At 44.3% G+C, this 19,861-nt stretch overlaps 1 protein-coding gene across 4 annotated transcripts in view; it reads left to right on the top strand.

Moving 5' to 3' along the window:
• Window positions 1-19,861, top strand: part of bsna (bassoon presynaptic cytomatrix protein a) — a 77,391-nt gene that overhangs the window by 14,394 nt on the left and 43,136 nt on the right. For all 4 annotated transcript variants that reach the window (XM_086108130.1, XM_086108123.1, XM_086108114.1 and 1 more), the window contains exon 3: window positions 11,535-13,514. In XM_086108130.1, the coding sequence (XP_085964256.1) occupies window positions 11,535-13,514 (1,980 nt within the window). The remainder of the gene's footprint in view (window positions 1-11,534; window positions 13,515-19,861) is intronic.

Genomic DNA, 19,861 nt, shown 5'->3' with positions numbered 1-19,861 from the left:
TTTTGAAGAAATGACATGAAAGACGCTGATGCGGTCGTATCATTTGTTGCTATTTCCGACATAAATGCAGTCACTCAACTCTCTTTCTTTTTCTCTCGCTCTCACTGCCGTTTGTCATCAGACTCTTTTGCCAGCACGTCTTCTTCCCTGCAGCCTGTTTGTTGTTCAACACACTGCATGCTAATTTTAGACTCAGTGTGCACACATGGCTGCTGACAAAAAAGTGGGCCTGATTCTGTGTGCGTGCGTGCGCGTGTGTGTGTGTGGGGGGGGGGGGGTGCCATGTGTGAAAATGGGTGGAGAAAAGAAGGGATAATTGGTTTCTGCAGAGAATTCTGCACAGTTGAGCTTCTACTGCCTGTCAAACACATTTTATGTTCTAATTTGTGATTTTATTTAATTTTTTTTATTGGCAACGCTAGCCGTAGTGCATCCCAAGGGTGTTTGATGGGGATGAGGTAAGTTTTCGGTGCAAGTTCATCGACACCAAACTCATCCAACCATGCCTTGGTGGACATTGCTTGGTGCACTGAAACAGAAGCCGGACCTCCCGAAACTGTTCCCATTAAGTTGCGTACCATTACCCGAAATGTCTTGCTAATATGACCAATTAAAATTGGGGATCAATAATCCAACTTCACATCGCTTAATTAATTGATTAAGAGGCGTGACCATAGCTACATGTCCAGCCATTTGTCATCTGTCACTTAAGAAAAAGACAACTGGACAGAATCTCTGGATCCCTGTTTTTAATTTGACATGTCCAAGCTTGTCGGTTTTTTTATGGTCGAAATGGGTTTTAGGAAGCCCAACCATCGTTTTCCAAATGATTTGAATAGTGAGATGTCGTCCTACAAATCCCAGTCACCACGCAGCAAAGAAACATGTGTCTGTGTGAATTCACATTGGACAAAGTCGTCTGCTCACATCATATGTGAGTCATCCCCGCAGGTGATAATTTAGTCACTTCCTGAGCATGCAATTACCTTTCACATAATGTGCTGGGAATGAGCTGCTACAGTGCTACTTCAGTGCATGGCGTTGTGGGTAAATCAATGTCCCCTCTCCTGCATTCCCGTTCTTCGTATTTCAGATTGGTACTCTTCTACTTTACCTTCACACGTTTAGCTCTTCCCTTAATCTGTGTCGAAGAGCAAATAAAGAATGCTGCTGGTTTCATTTAGAAAAGAAAAGGCGGCTTTAAACTAAAAAATAATGTGTGACATCATATTCCTAATCATGACGATGGGACACAAGACATGCATTCAAACACAAACAGGCCTGCGCACCATAACACAAATCAAGGCAAGCAAAAATGTATTTATCCATCCATTTTTTTTTTTTTGCGATTGTCCACTAGAGCATATACCAGCTCATTTGGGGTCAGAAGTCTGCAAAGGTGGAGGTTGGGGGCAACTCGGCGGTGGCCCTGGACATCCACCCGTGGATGCATGTCTAATCTATCTGGTAGAAAGAGTTTTTTTTTAGTTTGGGGGCATAAAGATAAAAAATATTCCATTTGTCTTTTTTTAAAGGGCCCTTTTGGATGGACAGAAATCATCTTTTGGAAGCAAAATAAAAAAAAATGAAACCGTACAAAAACAAGAAAGAATTTTCTATACTTTACAGCCTGTAAATTTTTGTCCATTTCTAAATTGTACAACCTCTTTAGATGACGTTAAAGATGGTGGATAATTTGTCAAAATGTCAAAACATCGTTTCTGTCTTCAGTCTATGACTGGGAATATATTGACTAAAGACTATAGGGGGCACTACGTTGAAGCTTATTGGCCTCCCCGCTGCCCTTTTCCTCAAGTAGGCATAAGGGTGCCCTGATGGCTCTATCATGATCTTCCGACTTCTTCTCCTTCGACTTATCTTCACGCCCTTCCTCACACCCTCGCTGCTTTTTTTTTCTTCTTCAAACTACCCTCCAAGCTGTCTGCCAGAGAGATGGGGGAGGAGGATTTATCTTTCCTCCTGCATGGAGAGGATCAGGTCTATTCTGGGAAAGTAGGATGAGATGGAAGGTAAGGGGGAGGAGTGGGTGGGGGGTAGGGGGGAGGCGTGAGGATGGGGAGAAGTGAGGTAGACGAGGACTCTATCATCATATGTGTTAACTTCGAAAAGTTCCTTTGGTCAAGCAGGACAATCCTGGATGTACACACACACACACACACACACACACACACACAAACATGCGTTGACTTGAACCCCCCCACACACACACAAACACGCATTGACTTGAACCCCCACGCCCCCTCACACACACACACACCAAGTGGATACAGCTGCAAGCCCAGCAGTTCATGCGCGGGAATTCCTAATGAGGCATTTTAAATGATGAATGCATTCTGCTGGCACTCGCATGGATGCAGATGGGAGGATGGCACTTGGGCTTTGAGCCAGGCTGCCGCTCCACCACGACAAAACGAAAATACAGATCGTGGGAGTAATAAACTGAAGGATTTTAATTGCGCTCCCAATTGAAGTTAACTGAAAAACTGACACGGCGCAAAAGAAAATGAAACACTGCAAATTTTAAAACGTTCAATCAAACCATGTCATTCTAATTGGAGTCTGCTAGCTTTATGCACTGGAATAGCTTGAACTTGCATAGACAGGCAAACGAAAATTAGCATTGATGTTACAGTAATTATAAACCTGTTGGGGACCTTCTCTTCCTCCTCTTCTTGCTCATCTTATTTTATAAAGTGTTTTTCTAAAAACTAACTACTTTTAAAAATCCACCCATTTATTTATATCGCAGCCATCTCAGCAGTTACACATAAACAAATTCTTCTTCAACAAACTTGGATTAATCGATAAAAAAATAAAAACAATGACCGGCCTAAGTCAACCTATTCCCAACATCACATGTAAAAGTAATAATGTGGGCTTGATCAAACATCACAGCACAGGGGAGGACATGAAGGTGGCGGAAAGCACAATCACAGAAGCTGCAGGAGGATTTCCAAAGGTTGGCTGACTGCTGCCCCAGCGCGATAACGCGCTGTTTTGACTGAGCTGCGCAAACAGGTCTGCCCTGGACGGGAGATGTCTTATCTCGTATTTTCCTTCCACCGTACCACAGACACCCTTTGGTGGATGGCTGGCGTACCCAAGGCAGGAAAACAACAGTGGCAAATGAATAACACCTTTTAGGATTTGAATCAAAAACAGAAAGAAATCGATAACCATGGGGGAGGGGGAGAGGGGAAGTACACCAAATTAATTAGTATTTAGTATAAGAACATCCACACGGAATCTGGGGAACTAAGACTTGGACTAATAGCAGGGATGGGATGCCTAGCTAGGGCTAATGGACGCTCGGGTGCTAGCTGGCTAACACAAAAAGGCCTGGCTGATGACTTCAGGTATAATCGATAACCCTTTTAACAAGGACAGAAGGATTATCACAAAATTTGGCATTTACTAAACTAGGAAGTAACCATAATGTTACAAAAATAACGATAAATGCCGAAAGTAATTCCAGGAATGCCTGCATCACAAACTTGCAACAAACATGATGGACATGCTATGCTTAATTTTATCATTTATACAAATTTTAATGGATGAACCGCTTTATTCTCACTGGGGACGCGGGAGCTGCTGGAGCCTATCCCATCTGTCTTCGGGCAGTAGGCGGGGGACACCCTGAACCGGTTGCCAACCAATCGCAGGGCACATCGCCCACACTCACACCTAGGGACAATTTAGAGCATCCAATCAGCCTGCCATGCATGTTTTTGGAATGTGGGAGGAAACCGGAGCACCCGGAGAAAACCCACGCAGGCCCGGGGAGAACATGCAAACTCCACACAGGGAGGCCGGAGCTGGAATCGAACCCGGTACCTCTGCACTATGAAGCCGACGTGCTAACCACTGGACTACCGGGCCGCCCGATATCATAGTTATTTAAAATATTTTAAAAGACAGCCAATCATCCTGAGGAAGAGCAAGAAATGTGGTGGAGGAAGATTAGAACTCAAAGACAAAAACATTAAAGGTAGAGCAGACTCAACCAAATTATTAGCCCTCACGTCAAAGACAGACCATGCGGCCTCCTGAAGTGCTTTAATTTGATTTAATTTGGCAGTCAACTTCATTTTACAATCCCATCATCTTTTCCGTTCTCTCAGATTTACCAAAGGCACTTTTTGCTTTGCATTGACCTATCACATTCCCCTCGCCTCCCCACCCCACAGTCACCTTCTGAAAAGTAACAGACCCCGTCTGTCCAGCCATACTCTATTTATCTATTCAAAGATTGTATGTCCACTCCCACCAATTGCGTGTGCATGCGCTTGGCGGGGAGGCTGCGATCACACTGGTTTTGTTCCAAAGTGCTGAGACTTTAATTAGCAAAGCCTCTGCTGCGATTCAAATCAATACCAGTGAACCCGTTGAGGTAGTTCAATGAATGCTTGTGTATGTGTGTCTGGTGTTTGGGTATTCGTCACTGTAGCTGAAGTGTAATACAGTACTGTGTCATGGTGATGTGCATCCATTCCTACATTTTCTGTATTGCTTATCCTCGCTAAGGTTGCGGGTGAGCCGCAGCCGATACCTGCAGACTTTGGACTGGTCGCCAACCAATCGCAGGCAACTAAACATTCACACCTAGGGACAATTTACAGTATTGAGAGTCTTCACTGTAACCGGCCGCCATGCTGCTTGATCAGTGCACATGTCCATTCGTTCTGTTCTTCAAGCTAGTAAAGGTGCCCGCATTCCCATTTGAGATGTTTTATTATAAGCCATCGGGCTTATGATAAAACAATTGTGTCAGTGGCTCCCGCGGTTCGCTCTGGAGGCGAGGGTAGATGGAGAGAGTGTTGTGCACGCAGCTGGAGAGTGCAGCACCTGCGAGGTGCCAATTATGATTCATTGATCGCACTTTGCCATGCTATTATTTCAGCTATTATTTCCGCGGCGTGCGGGAGGTGGTGAAGTTCACAAACATCCCAGTGTGTCTTCCACCTTTGAATGTGTGACTGACACATGCGACTTGTAAAATTCACTTCTCTGCCTTATTCGGACCAGTGTGCAATTGGTGAATGAAGGTATCGAAAATATTATTTAATCAAGGGGGGTGGGGCGGGGTCATTGTTCTCACATGAAATCATGTTAGGATGACTAATATGTCGGAGTTATGAATGTTAGGATGACTAATATGTCAGCGCACTTCGTTATAGGAAAAGTTCCAGGAACGTCCTTCCAGCGTGTGGAATATTGATCAGTGCATTAGCCTGGGGCCTGTAAGACAAACTGTTCCCTCACCGGAGTCATTCTGCAGAAGAGCTTTCACTCAATGACTTTTTATTCCAAACGCACTCATGCACCCTCGCCTGTAGATATACAGTATATGTACTGTAAATACAATTTCACGAAAGTGAGTTACGTACACTGCTCACATTTTTTTACCTATTATTTTCAGGGTTGGGAACGAGCCGAATAATGTTTTGAATCCCAAAAAATGCACACGCAGACAAAATTCGAAGAACAAAAATGTCTAAACATAAATCGCCGGTCAGAAAGGTCCAGAGAAAAACGAAGAATCAACAAAAGGCAAGGTCATGCTAACACCGAGAATACAAACAAAATGACAAAAGTCCAATCAACCCGAAAAACAAGAGCAAAATCAAAATGACAAAATAATATCAATATTTACAAACGAAGAACTAAGAGAGCAAAAGATGACTATGAACGAGGTCGAGACACCTAGAAAACAACACTTGAGCATAAACAGGAAGCAAGGTGTGTAGAGACGCCACTCGAGCGAAGCGCGCCTCAGCAGTCGATGGTCCGCTGATCTCTGCTGTGCGTAAGCGCGAACATGTACGCATGTGCGCGTCTTTTGGATTCAACCAATCAGCGCCGACGCAACGACGTCACAGAGCAAAGAATCTTTGAACGACGACAACAGCTAAGCTAGCTAGCCGACTCGACGCTCGAAGCCGGACGGACACGTTTCTCTACTAATCTGTGTTTTCTTTTTTTGTCTAAATATATATGTATTTTTTTACAACAATAACTGTCTTGTCCACGTCGTCTTTTTTCGTTCCACTGGGGTTTAGCAAGTGTGTTTATAGAGAGACAAAAATCTCTTTAGGTCAATAAAGGTTTATTCATCATGATTTCAATACCAGAAGAAAAAGATCTGTGATTATAATTTTTTTTCCAGCCCTAAAAAATATACATAAAAATAATTCTCATCAAAAAGGTGAAAGTCTTCTGAAGTTTCATGCTTTACATACACTCATAGTTAAAGAGAATATTTGTATTTTTTTTTCACAGTGCCACATATAACGTCGTCGAAAATAATGCCTCAGTCAGAGATTCAAAAAAAGTTTAAAAAAAGTAAAAAAAAAAAAAAAATCCAAATCAGTGAAACCATTCTGGATCAAACCTGTGAACTCATTCTAACACCGGACCAGTCCTTGTCTATCAATCAGTCGTCTCCACTTCTCTCTGCCTGCTTGTCTTCCTGAGTCAAAGAGCCAAACACGGCACTTTGATAGACAGATCTATTAACGTAAATGCTGTGCGGGTGTCTGGAGATGGAGGAGTTTATGGATCCTGCGGGAGCCTGTGGAGATGTGCAGTGCACAAGGCGTGGCCAGTCGCGAGTGTGTGTGCTTGAGTGTTCGCCATGCACACAGTGTGCATTGGTAGCGTTAACGATTCTGAATCCCCAGTTAGATTAGAGCGACATGGCTAAAAATCCATCATCTGCATACGCATACTAATGAGAGGAAATACAGTGATCCCTCGCTATATCGCGCTTCATTTATCGTGGCTTGACTACTTTTCTTTTTCCAAAGTACTCGATTCAGAAAAAGAATGCCGAATGACTCAGAGGTTTTGTATGCATGATTGGTTCCCGGCGCCGACGTCGACCAATGACAGCACGAGTGGATTTATTCCGTGAGCTGATTGGCTGTGCATCTTCGTAGCCCCGCCCAGCACCTTCCCTTGTGTCGAGTCACGTGGTTTACTCTCTGATCAGTGTCTCATCACGTGCTTGCTTCGCTGATCAGTGTCCAGTCACGCTGTTGACTCTGATCAGTGTCTCATCAGCTGTGGACTCTCGGATCAGTGTCTCATCACACTGTTGCGTTCTCTTTGTCTCTCTCAAAAGGCAATGCTGATGAATGTTAATTACTGTATAATTAAAGATTTAAGTAAATATGTGTACTGCTGTAGTCCTTGTCCCAAATATTTAAAGTATAAATACTGTTTACATATTTTAAACATGCTGGTAACCACATACACTTACGCAAAAATTCTGAGGGAGGTAGCCAACACTCCACTGCTGGAGATTTGATTATATATCCCCTTTTTGAGAACAAATATTAGAATTTGGGTTGTACTTGTCGGTCGGTGCTTGTGAGAAGGCCTTGCTAGCCCCATTGTCCACCATCCTTGGCAATTTACCACTTAAATACAAATTCCACTTTATAACGATAGAGGGAGCCATTCATTAGACCAAATTTAAAATCTACACAACCAAAGTTAAAAGATGCACCAGTGAGGGACCCAACAAGGAGTGACGATGTCCGCTTTGCGTCCAGCTGAGCGAGAGTCAGGGAACCCCTGACCTGTTAAACATAAAATGTTGACGGGGACATTCTTCTATTGATTAAACGAGACCCTTATTTCCATTTAGATTGCTAATCCTGTCAAATTCCACTGTCTTGGCTTGGACGGATGAACGCGGGAACAACTGCAAGATCGTTTTCATGTGTGAGGACCCATTAAAATGTGCTGAGGTGCCCTTGAAGTTTAGCATTTATCATACAAATAGGACCACTACCTTTTAACAGGCGTTGGACAGCTTCCAGCTTGTATGTCCCCATAGCAGCAAGACCGTATGCTGTCATTTCATGCATATTCAAAAATACACGCCTCGATGGTGCATGAAATATTTGCATTGGAAATTGTACACAACGCATGCTTTTCGTGTTTGTGACGTGCGGCATGGTAACAGTGTGTGGATATGTGCGTGCGCGATGTTATCGCACTTCAGTTGTACTGATGACGACACCTTGAAAATGAATAAGGTGAGATGTCATTACTTTCTTCCTGGCACCACGGTGTCTGTAAAAGGGAACATCACTTTTTATTAGGGCGTGTTTGGTTGTACTTTTTGGCAGTCACTTTGCTTCTTCAAAGGGTAAACCAAGTGTAAAAAGAAGTTAACAGATCTAAAACATACAAGCAATAGAATATTGGGTAGGTATAGGGAGGGTCTTGGTTTATGACGTACACTGAGATGTTTTGAGGTTACAAATGGGAAACACTGAAGCTATTTGTGTGGCTGTTGAAGAATACAACGTCATATGGCAAATATTTACTGGATTTACAACTCTGATGTGTTGTGCAACTTGTTGGGTGAATTCGACACTGTACAATGTGGCATATTTTCCTTCCTGACCATCTGGTGGGACATTCAGGGTCCATTTTCAAAAGCCACCGATGTGAATTCTTTACCACTTGCCACCAATGGTGTTTGTTTTGGAACCGCAACAAGACACCGTTTCACAGGGATCTTATCCATTGCATTTCTGTTCGCATCAATGCTAGACATCATTTTCATTCGTCCATTGCCATTTTGTGAGCAGTGAGCAGGAAACGCGAGCTATTGAGTGAGGATGGCTTCAAAAGAGTTCCAATAGCGGTAGCGAGTTCCCCTCCAGTGTGCCGCTTTGGCTCTTCGATAGGATCTTCTTCCATCCACCTCCCTTTCTGCAGGCTAATTAATGACATATTGGATTATAGAGTCACGCTAAACTCTGCCTCCCACTCCCATTCTCATCTGAGACTCCATGATACCGGCTTCACTATCTTTGACAGTTGTGACAATCAGAGCACACTTTCATTAATTGTTTTGTCATCACTGCTGCTCATCTGTGAAAAGATCACCACTGCAAAAGTGTGTGTGTGTGTGTGTGTGTGTGTGTGTGTGGGCACGCATGTCTGAGGACGAATGTTTGTGTCACACGTCTTAAAAATCAAATAATAATTTTCAGCACAGCTAAATTCCATTTAAACACAATTCACAGATTTTTTTCCTACTGATTTAAAGATAATTGCTGTAAACGAATGAAGACTGAGAACTTATATAGTTCAATTTTGAATTTATATACTCCATTGTGGAAACAAAGCAACAAAATGTTTTCCCACCATTTCAGTTTCCTTCAGTTTTTCGCGGTGTGCTACCCTTGGGTGTAGGACATGAGTTGTCCCTTCCCCATGAAATAGCACATACATTTTTATCCATCGAATCTTGCCTAGCTATTTTTACCGATTAGCTCACAAGCTAGCTGATGCCTAATGCCGCTCATCATGACGTAGAAAGCGCCGTGACAACCTAATTCGAGTCACGAGAGGCTTGATGCAGTTATATTTTATGATACACAACCGTTACTTGCTCCTGATGTTGCGTCGCCGATGGGTGAATGCGGAGACAGCGTTGAAGCGCTTTGAGTAGCTCGTAGGTAGAAAAGCACTCGATAAGTGAAAGCTCATATTTTCACAGCTCAAAAATGTTGGAATGTGGAGACATCAAGTCAAGTCAAGTCAAGTCAACAGTATTTATAGAGCGCTTTCAAACAGCCATCGCTGCATACAAAGTGCTGTACATGGAGCAATTTAACATGCACAATAAACAGTAAGACAAATCGGTAATAAAGGCGGTAGAAAGCACCAAACAGTAAAACCAAGAACAAATCTAAGTCATGCTGAGTCGAATGCCAAAGAATACAAGTGAGTTTTGAGGATAGAAGCAAGAACAAGCAGCGTGCATTTTTCAACGTGGTTTTATCGTCATATTTTCACGCTTTCCGCAGTATCAACACACACACCAAAAACACTCTTAAAATGCCAAAAATGTGGAGAGTTTAGTGAAATGTAAAGATTAAATGAAGTACTTTATGATGCTGGATTGTCTGTTGTTTTTAACAGGTGGTCTGATAAGTTCCGTTATTGTTATTGTCTAATGCACAGATACCAAACTCAAGGCCCGGGGGCCTGATTTGGCCCGCCACATCATTTTATGTGATCGGCAAAAGCAAATCAAAGATGGCAACTTTCATGATGCTTGCTAAAACCGCGACCAAAATTTCAAATTCTCATATGTAATGAATAAGAGTGATTCTGTTCGCGTTTTCGTTGTTACCAAACCCCTCATTACAGTAACTTAAATGTGTTTGACACCCCTGCTAATGCAAGATGAGAAAACTCTTTCAGGGACAGCGGTTACTACACTGGACAGTTTGTCATGTTATCGGATTAATCTGTTTCCCCCACGCTGACTGACAACTCATCACATTTTAGTTACCACACCTAGCTTTAAGAGTGAGCGCTATAAGATTCGACACAATTCTCAGACTAATGCAGCACAGTTCCACCCCACTGTCAAACTATAAGAATAAGCTTTTTGGGAAATGACTACAAACTGAGCAGCATTATTTTTGTAAAGTTATCACTTTGGTACAAGACTAGCCCTGGACGCAGTTTGATTCTGCAGTGATCGTAATATTATGTCACTACTTTCTATATCATCCTGTCAAAGTGGAGGATTGTGTTGGAGCAACAGTATGAGGGCGATTCACCCAGTGGAGGGGCGGGTGGGTGTAAGATTGCTGTATGTTTTGCGCACTGCATTGTGGGAACGGAAGGGGATGGGAGCAATGTGAAGAGATTTACAGTGCTGTGCTCAAGCTGCAGAGATGCTAAAATAGCGGTCTTTACTGTATGCTTGCTGAGTCTTAGCGGCTGATGCAAAGCTGGGAGGACAGACGCAACACGAGCAGCTCGACACACTTCACATTGGAGATTTTTCACAGGCGAGAGGTTATTATTTTTTTTCCTTGACATAAGCGAGGGGAAACCAGGTCTTTAATTAAGCGTCAACTGTTATCTGGAGGAAGAGGAGAGGTGATGTTGAGGGAGGACGAAGGGTGAGGCTCATTTCATAGTCGTTCTCATTCCGTTTGTGTCTCGTTTACGTCTGGCTGTGTGTGTGGCCAAATGGATTGATGTGTGCGACGCTAAAATTCATCTCATCCAAGTTGCTCCGATCTCTTGACAGTCACATATGGCCAATCGCGGCTTCGAATCAGTTTTTACTGGAGCTAAAAGCGATGTTCATTATGTGAAGTGTGTCGCTGATGCTGTCGCGGTACACTCGCCTGAATTGTGTGCGGGCAGCGTGGGGACCGCTCAGCGATGGTGTGATTGTGGGTGTGAGTACACCGGTACACTTAATGCATCAGAGAAGAAGTTTTGAACTGAATTTATAAAAACAACAATATGAATAGACTCAAACTTTCACTTGCTTTGTAAGCAAAGCATAACAGAACGTTTATGGTGAATGGCGTTTTCAGTGAAGCACGGATAACATGCCACAGTATCACCTTTTCGTATTTTACTCTGTGAACTGTATTGATTCTCAACTGCAGTAAAAACAAATGGTTCAAAGGCTAATAGCTGAGATGAGGTGTGCCGTTTTTCTATTTGGTTTGCAGGTCCAGGAATGGCTGTGTCTCAACTGTCAGATGAAGAGGGCTCTTGGCATTGATATGACCACTCCTCGCTCGAAGAGTCAGCAACAGATCCATTCGCCGTCCCACCAAGCGAAACCTCTCGTCCAGCCTCAGCAGGCTGCACCTCAGCCAACACAGCCGACGACTGCAGCACAGCCCAAACCTTTGGCACAGAGCCAGCCCACCCAGCAACAGCAGCAGCAACAACCACAAACTCAACTCTATGGACAGAACCAGTCCTACTCTCAGTCACAGCCATATCCACAGTCCCAAGCATACCCCCAGTCACAGATATATTCCCAGTCCCAGTCATACCCGCCATCTCAGCAGTATCCTCAATCCCAGCATTATCCCCAGGCCCAGGAGCATCCCCAGTCCCAACAGTATCCTCAGTCCCAACAGTATCCCGAGTCCCAGCAGTACCCCCATTCACAACAGTACTCCCAGCCCCAACAGTACCCTCAGTCCCAGCAGCATCCACAGTCCCAGCAGTATCCGCAGTCTCAGCAGTATCCCCACTCTCAACAGTACCATCACTCCCAACAGCATCCGCAGTCTCAGCAATATCCCCAGGCGCAACAATATCCTCAGGCTCAGCAGCAACCTTACCAACAGTCCCAATCCGGACCCCAGGCTCAGCAGCAGCCTTATCAACAGTCCCAGTCCGGACCCCAGGCTCAGCAGCACCCTTACCAACAGTCCCAATCTGGACCGCAGGCTCAGCAGCAGCCTTACCAACAGTCGCAATCCGTACCCCAAGCTCAGCAGCAGACTTACCCAGCATCACAGTTCAGACCTCAGGGTCTGCAGCAGCAGCAGCAGCAGCAACAGCAGCAGCAGCTGCCTTATCCACAGTCACAGTCTGGACCCTTGGGCCAGCAATATCCACAGACTCAGCAGTATCCGCAGGCTCAGCAGCAGCCTTATCCACAGTCCCAGTCAGGGCCCCAGACACAGCCTCAGAATTCACAAGGCCTACACAGTCACACTTCTTCCAGTGGCCCCCAAAGCCAGACGGGTCCCTCTCATCAGGGAATGAGATCTGACTCATATTCCCAGAAAGGTCCAAGAGCTGGTGGAGGTTCTGCAGGAGGCCCCAACCAACCTGGTGGCCCAAGGATCCCCCACCCTGGTGCTGTACCCCTCCCTGGCTTGACAAAAGCACCCTCTCAACCCGATTTGGGTCGTGGCTCTCCCATGCACCAGTCTATGGCACGGCACCATGACCACACCAGAAGCGCTGGCTCCTCTCCAGCTCACAAGCCCCAGACCCAGGCTCATCCTCCAGCCCAGGATGGACTGACCAAGCTATTTGGTTTTGGGGCTTCCTTGCTCAACCAAGCGAGTACACTGATCAATGTCGACCCTTTGCCCACCTCTTCCACTCATCCCAGTCCCGCACGAGGCAAGGTGGTGTTCAGTAATGCGACCCCTGACAACAAGCAGCCACAACAAGTGGTCTCAGGTGCTAAACAATTTGGCATAGGTGGCCCCCATGCACCAAACCAAATGGGTGGCCCTCGTTCATCGAACCAAATGGGCGGCCCCCATGCACCGAGCCAAATGGGTGGTCCGCATGCACCGAGCCAAATGGGGGGTCCGCATGCACCAAGCCAGGTGGTAGGGCCACACGCACCAAAGCAACAGCAACAGACTGTACCCCAACAACAAGGAATGCCGCAACAGCAGTCGCCCTCCCTTCAACAGAAAGATCCACAGCAACCTCAAGGGCAGCAACATCGACAAATGCCATCACATGTGCAGAAGGTGGAGCTAAAGCAGGAGCCTGCAATTGCTCCCACCGCAGCTCCGGAGCCAGTGAAGCCCAAAGCCAACTGTCCTCTGTGTAAAACAGAGTTAAACATCGACACTTCCGACCCACCCAACTACAACTCGTGCACGCAATGCCACACTCAAGTGTGCAACCTGTGCGGCTTCAACCCGACACCACATCTGGTTGAGGTAAGGACAGCAACGCATTAATGTAATTCAGCCTGCACAAAATATCCATGCACAGAAATAAATTTGAGTCCGTCAAAACATTTTTCCATGAAAATCAAATGGGGAAGTAATAAAGAAAGGTCACATTCATTCATAAAATTGGAGGCTGCATATCTACAAAAGGGTGTACCTTCAGTGGCTATCATCAACTGATGGGGAAAAAAGGAAGCGTCTGACTCGTGCAGACAAGCAGATTGAAAACAACTCGTTTGCATTGAGGCGGCATGATGCCTTCAGAGTCTTCGGGGAATACAGTTGGTCGTGCTACTGCACTGTGTGACTGCCGAGAGATAGACCTAAAGATAATGCATAGGGTTATATTTAGCTACTACTGCTGGCTGCTAATGTTATTTAGACCGAGAAAAATTGTGTGCATCTGTGTGTATTTGTGTGTGTGTGTGTGTGTGTGTGTGTGTGTTAGGTAGAGAAATAAAAAGGGAAGACGGACAGCAGCTGTATGTCACAAAATTAGACATTCATCAGTCATTATCTTTAAAATTAAATTATTAAATATGATGTGTAGTTGTCAACAACAACAAAAATATACAGAATATAATAAACCAGGGTTCACCAACATTTTTAAAACCTGAGCTCTGCTTCTCACATCGCGATTAATGCGAAGGGCTACCAGTTTGATACAAACTTCAGAAATAACAAATGTGCTCAAATTATTTCAGAGAAAATCGTGTGCTCAAAAAAAACCTAGTCTGTTTAAAACAGAGCAAAACATCATCTATATTACAGATGATCAAGCCACTGTTTTTGATTCGATAACAGTGGTTCTTAACCCTGTTAGAGGTACCAATCCCAACCAGTCCATGTGCCCATTCACTGAACCCTTCATTGCTGAAAAATAAAAAGTATGACTTCTTTACAAGTTGAAGACATAAAATACGCATTTGTTAAAAACAGAAAAAGTAAACACAATTAGTATAAATATTAAGTTTTTAAATAAAATAAATCAGCCAGTGATGGCCAAGCGGTCATGTCATTACTAATTGACACGTTGAGTTGGGTGTGTCTTATCCTCCATGGCAGAGGCTCTGCCGAAGCCCTGAGACTGATTCACCAAACCCAGGTTAAGAAACACATTTCCGCTTAAATCGAGGTCAGTATACCCACACGAACAGTTATCCTCACAAGGGTCGTGGGCGTGCTGGAGCCTATCCCAGCTGTCTTTGGGCAGTAGACGGGGGACACCCTGAACCCGTTGCCAGCCAATCACAGGGCACACGGGGGACACTAGGGACAATTTGGAGTGTTTAATTAGCCTGCCAGGCATGTATTTGGAATGTGGGAGGAAACCGGAGTACCCAGAGAAAACCCACGCAGGCCCGGGGAGAACATGCAAACTCCACACAGGGAGGCCGGAGCTGGAATTGAACCCGGTACCTCTGCACTGTGAGGTCGACGCGCTAACCACCGGCCACTGGGCCGCCGGGATGGATAATTATTTGCAATAATTCCAAAACAATAACTGGTATCTGTAATAAACACACACACAGTACCGTAACTTGCTGTTCACAACATTGGGGATAGCTACTAAAGAATATAACTCTTTAAGATGACAGTGCAGATGACTGTTGGTTTGCAAAAGACAAGAACACTGCGCGACAGCCAAACACGAAGCGTTGCACTTGATGTTCTCAATAATTCATGGCAGTTTTTAAAATATAAATAGTGGGAAAGATGAAATATTAAAAAGGTGGCAGTGTCTCCTGAAACAGAAAAGTAAAGAGTCATCTGGTTTACTGCGGTTCGTTTGGCCGGCTTTTTAGACCTTATTCCTGACTTTAGAGTGTGTTTTGCCAAAAACTTGTCATAGAAGCTGTGGTGCACAACTGCATATGCCCACGCCAACGGAAAGACGAATCTAAATGATGACGCACACGCATGCACGAGCATGGACCCGCGTACACTGCATAAGCAGGTATGGGGGGGAGGGGATGGGGGGGGGGGTGACTGAATGAGGCCATTTTTTTTTTTTTGGGCCAGTCTGTCACTCCAGCTTTCAGAGCTGTTGCTGGTGCAGTCTTCCCAATTATTCCTGCCCCAGATCTACCTGGATAAATTCTCAATGCGCCCGAACTGTGCGTGACATATCACCGTATCGTTTAGTGTGTGGCTGGTCAACGAGCTTTTCAAAAGGTGCTGTGGGAATGGACATAAAAAGAAATAATTGTTTTTAAATATACTGTAGGTCGATAGATCAAGTCAGAATGCGATAAATTACGCAGCGACATTTAGATAGAAATGAGAGCAAACAAAAAAAAAAAAGACCAAAACACAAAAAAAAGAGTGAGTGGGAGCCACAGAAGAAACTTGCTCCTAATGGACCAACGCTTCGCTCCACTACTTCAGGACATCTTGCGACAATTAATAATACAGCAACTCCACATTCTTTGCTCTCCTTCCTTGCAACCCAACTTCACTCCATTTTATTTATGGCAACATTTAAATTTAAATAAAACAACCACAACTTAAAGTGCTTTACATATTGTAAATACATGAAAACAATGATGATGATGATGATGATGATGATGATAATAATAATAACAATAGAGGGCGGGTCGAGTGGTTCGCGTGTCGACCTCACAGTGCAGAGGTCGTGTGTTCGATCCCGCCTCCGGCCTTCCTGTGTGGATTTTGCATGTTCTCCTTGTGCCTGCATGGGTTTTCTCCGGGTACTCCAGTTTCCTCCCAGTTCCAAAAACATGCACGGCAGGTTAATGGAAAACTCTAAATTGTCCCTAGGTATGAGTGTGAGCGCGGATGGTTGTTCGTCTCTGTATGGCGGGCCACATCTGGCCCCCGGGCCTTGAGTTTGACACCCGTGTTTTATAGAGGATTTTTGTTGTTGCTGTATTTTTACTTCAACAAAGACCCAACAGACCAGTGGCGATTTCATATGAAAGATCAATAATTTAATGTGGTAAATTGTTTCGTTATCATTAAGAGAAACCGAATTACAATTTTATGTACAGGTCTTCCTACTCTCCCAGATCCACCGCACTATAAATTAAAATATTTAGCATGCATATGACGTCTGAAGTTGCGTGCAAAGCTCTCTTCTGCAAATGACATCTATCCGGCCCATGCACTTTATTTATTTACCTTTAGTGCTGAGTGTAACATGTCATTTCAGGCTGTTCAAATGAGTCACACTACTGGTTAAGATGAGCATTACTTTGAAAGATATACAGTATATATTTTTAAATGCACCTTTTATTTATTTGGAAGTCTTGAAGTACTTTTAAGCATTACACTTAAATCGTTTCTATTTCTATATACATTCTGGGCTCTCTAAAGTTACACCGCCATTCTCCTCCACCTCCTCCTTTTACTCTTCAACTAGTATTTAAGCTCTGCTCTTTTTTGGTGGCACTTCATCTCAAGGGCATTTTATATTTAGAAACAAAAAAAAAATCTCTCTCACGCGTGCACTTCTTCCTCCGTTATTGGCAGAGACAACATGCGGTTAATCAAGTGCTGCCCTTCAACATTATGACACCACAGTATTCACCATTATCTCCTTGCATTAACCAGTTTTATTTTATAGTTTTATTAATGTCTTATATTCTGCGTACCACGTGTGATTCCCAACCATCCGCGCTCACACTCACACCGAGGGACAATTTAGAGTGTTTTTGGAATGCGGGAGGAAACCGGAGTACCCGGAGAAAACCCACGAAGAGCTCAGGAGCTTTCCTTTGAAAGATCAGGACATGCAAAACATGGACGTGTGAGCAACTGTACCTCTGTCTATCAGAGCAGGAGACAACGCAAAAAGCTCTCCAAGGTAAACATCGATAGGGCCATCATGCACTTACTGCGAAAACCGCGTGCGATGGCGAGAGTTTGCGTGCAGTACCTCGAAGGTGTCTACTTTTAATGTCCCACTTTTCCCTATTTCTCACCCTCTTCGTCATCTTTGCTTTAAGTGGGTCATGGAGGAGAGATGCCTTGGGCTATGTAGATGATTAAATGCATCCACCCCCCCATCTCACACACACACACACACACACACACACACACACACACACACACACACACACACACACACACATACACACGCACACCGAAATGGCAGACCCCCACAGGAACACCATGTGTGATTCTGAGACAGTTGAATCCTAAAGGTGAGGGGACGATGCTGGCGAGGAATGTGAGGAATTCCCTCAGTGGGAATTCAGAGGTAAAAAGAACAATTTTCTCTCTCTCTTTTTTTTTAATGCCCGCAGCTGTTGAGCAGCTTTGACTTCATCCAATAGATGCTGATTCAGGATGCTTAATTAATCTCCTGTTTATTGGCTTTAAACTAACAGCATCCTGTAATTGCAAAATAACTCAATTACTCTCAACTGAAGTAATCAGTGGCAATTTATTTTTCTTTTTTTTAAGTAACTGTGAAAACACTGGATGCAAGCACAGATTAACATTCGACAAGTGTTTTAACCAACATGTATGCGATGCTTTTACGATGAAGCGCACATTGCAGTATTTTTTGTTTTGTTTTTAAAGTAGAATTCTCAAATCAGGACCTCAGTCCAGGCGGCCCGGTGGTCCAGCGGTGAGCGCGTCGACGTCACAGTGCAGAGGTTGTGGGTTCGATCCCTTCTCAGGCCTTCCTGTGTGGAATTTGCTTAGGTTTTCTCCGGGTACTCTGGTTTCCTCCCACATTCCAAAAACATACACCCAAAAATTGTCACTAGGTGTGAGTGTGAGCGTGGATGGCTGTTCGTCTCTGTGTGCCCTGCGATTGGCTGGCAACCGGTTCAGGGTGTCCCCCGCCTATTGCCCGAAGAGGGCTGGGATAGGCTCAGACACCCCCGCAACCCTTGTGAGGATAAAGCAGATCGGAAAATGGATTGATGGAGCTGCCTCAGTCCATGACTTCCAAGTAGTAGCCACCTCCAAACTCCACCCCTGGTCGTCATGGTAACGCAAAACCTGACTGGAAAATGGCAAAATAATGGCTCTTTTCAACATGGGCGTTATTCATACCAAGCGCACGTGCGGTTTGGTGTCAGGAAAGCCTTTGAGCTTTTCATGTACTCTGTCAGCAGGTTAGACAGAAGAAAATTGTTTCAAGGAAGTTCTCTCGCTGAACACAGCAGACATTTTGTGGAGGCTCGGTGGGAAAATTTAGCAGCTGGAGTGACTTCAAGTGCCTCGCTGCACCCCAGCACGGTTGTAAATTGTGCTTAAAAAAAAATCAAAATAAAAAGAAAAGAGACGGTGGTCTTTTGTGTCTCTGCCCCCACACAGCCTCTTCCTGTCTCCCAGCGGGTGTTCTATCATATCAAAGAGCAACACACTGATCTGCCTTTCTTCTTCTCAAAGCAGCATTGAAAGTCGCATGAGTTTGTGAGTCATCAATTGGAATTCTGCGTGCGTGCGTGCATGCGTCTAAAAGGGTTCACCCATATAGTACCTACGTCATACCAATCCTGATCTTTAAATGAAAATGCACTCCCTGGTGACTCACAGTATTGTACGAAAATGGTAAATGACTCATGTAATCTGGCGAACGACTTCACCGTTTAACCCTAAATGGAAATTTAAAGTAGAATTGACGTACACTACCCCACTTATAAAATTGTAATTTCTCCCTAAAGGAGAAGCTCCACAAAAATGAAAATTATAAAACAAAGCATAATAGCGCTTTGTGGAGTGCAGACCCTTTGGATAAAATCCTGACGTTCATGTTCATACGGTGCTCATCCAGTTCTTTAGGTGCAGCTCCGACCGCTCCGCTGCTCCCACTTGCCTCAGATAAATATCGAAAAGCACAAATACTTTAAAAAAAGATTACATTAAGTATTAATTATGAATATACAACATTATATTGATCCGCCAGCTAGCTTCTTCTACTTCCTTACGGCATTCTGCAGGTTCCAGTATGGACACCATTTAATGCTGTCAATTAGCAAATGTTTTTGTTTTACTGTTTTGGAGTACTTTATAAATTGCTTGGCCTGCTTGTACTGCGTTGGTTTGTGAGGCTGTCAGGGTCGTAAGGAGCACATTTTAGGGTACTACTTTGCAAATGTAAGTTGACTATACAGAATAAAAAAAGATCCGAAACGACTCACACTGACAGTCTGACAATGTCGTCAGTGGTTGCCAGGACGAATGCTGCTGCTAGACTGTCTGCCAATCACCTGTCAGAGCCTTTCACACTAGTGATCCCTGACATTGCTGACAGCTACTAACCTGTCACACCCACGCAAACATTGCAAGAGGAAAGCATATGCTCAGGCAGAGAAAACTAACATGCAGAATTGTTACACGCACACACACACACG

Source organism: Hippocampus guttulatus, chromosome 1 (assembly GCF_054856545.1).
Source record: "Hippocampus guttulatus isolate MCC_2025c chromosome 1, RoL_Hgut_1.0, whole genome shotgun sequence".
NCBI lineage: Eukaryota > Metazoa > Chordata > Actinopteri > Syngnathiformes > Syngnathidae > Hippocampus > Hippocampus guttulatus.
Note: the sequence above shows the minus strand (reverse complement) of the source record. Positions and strands in the feature narration are given on the sequence as shown.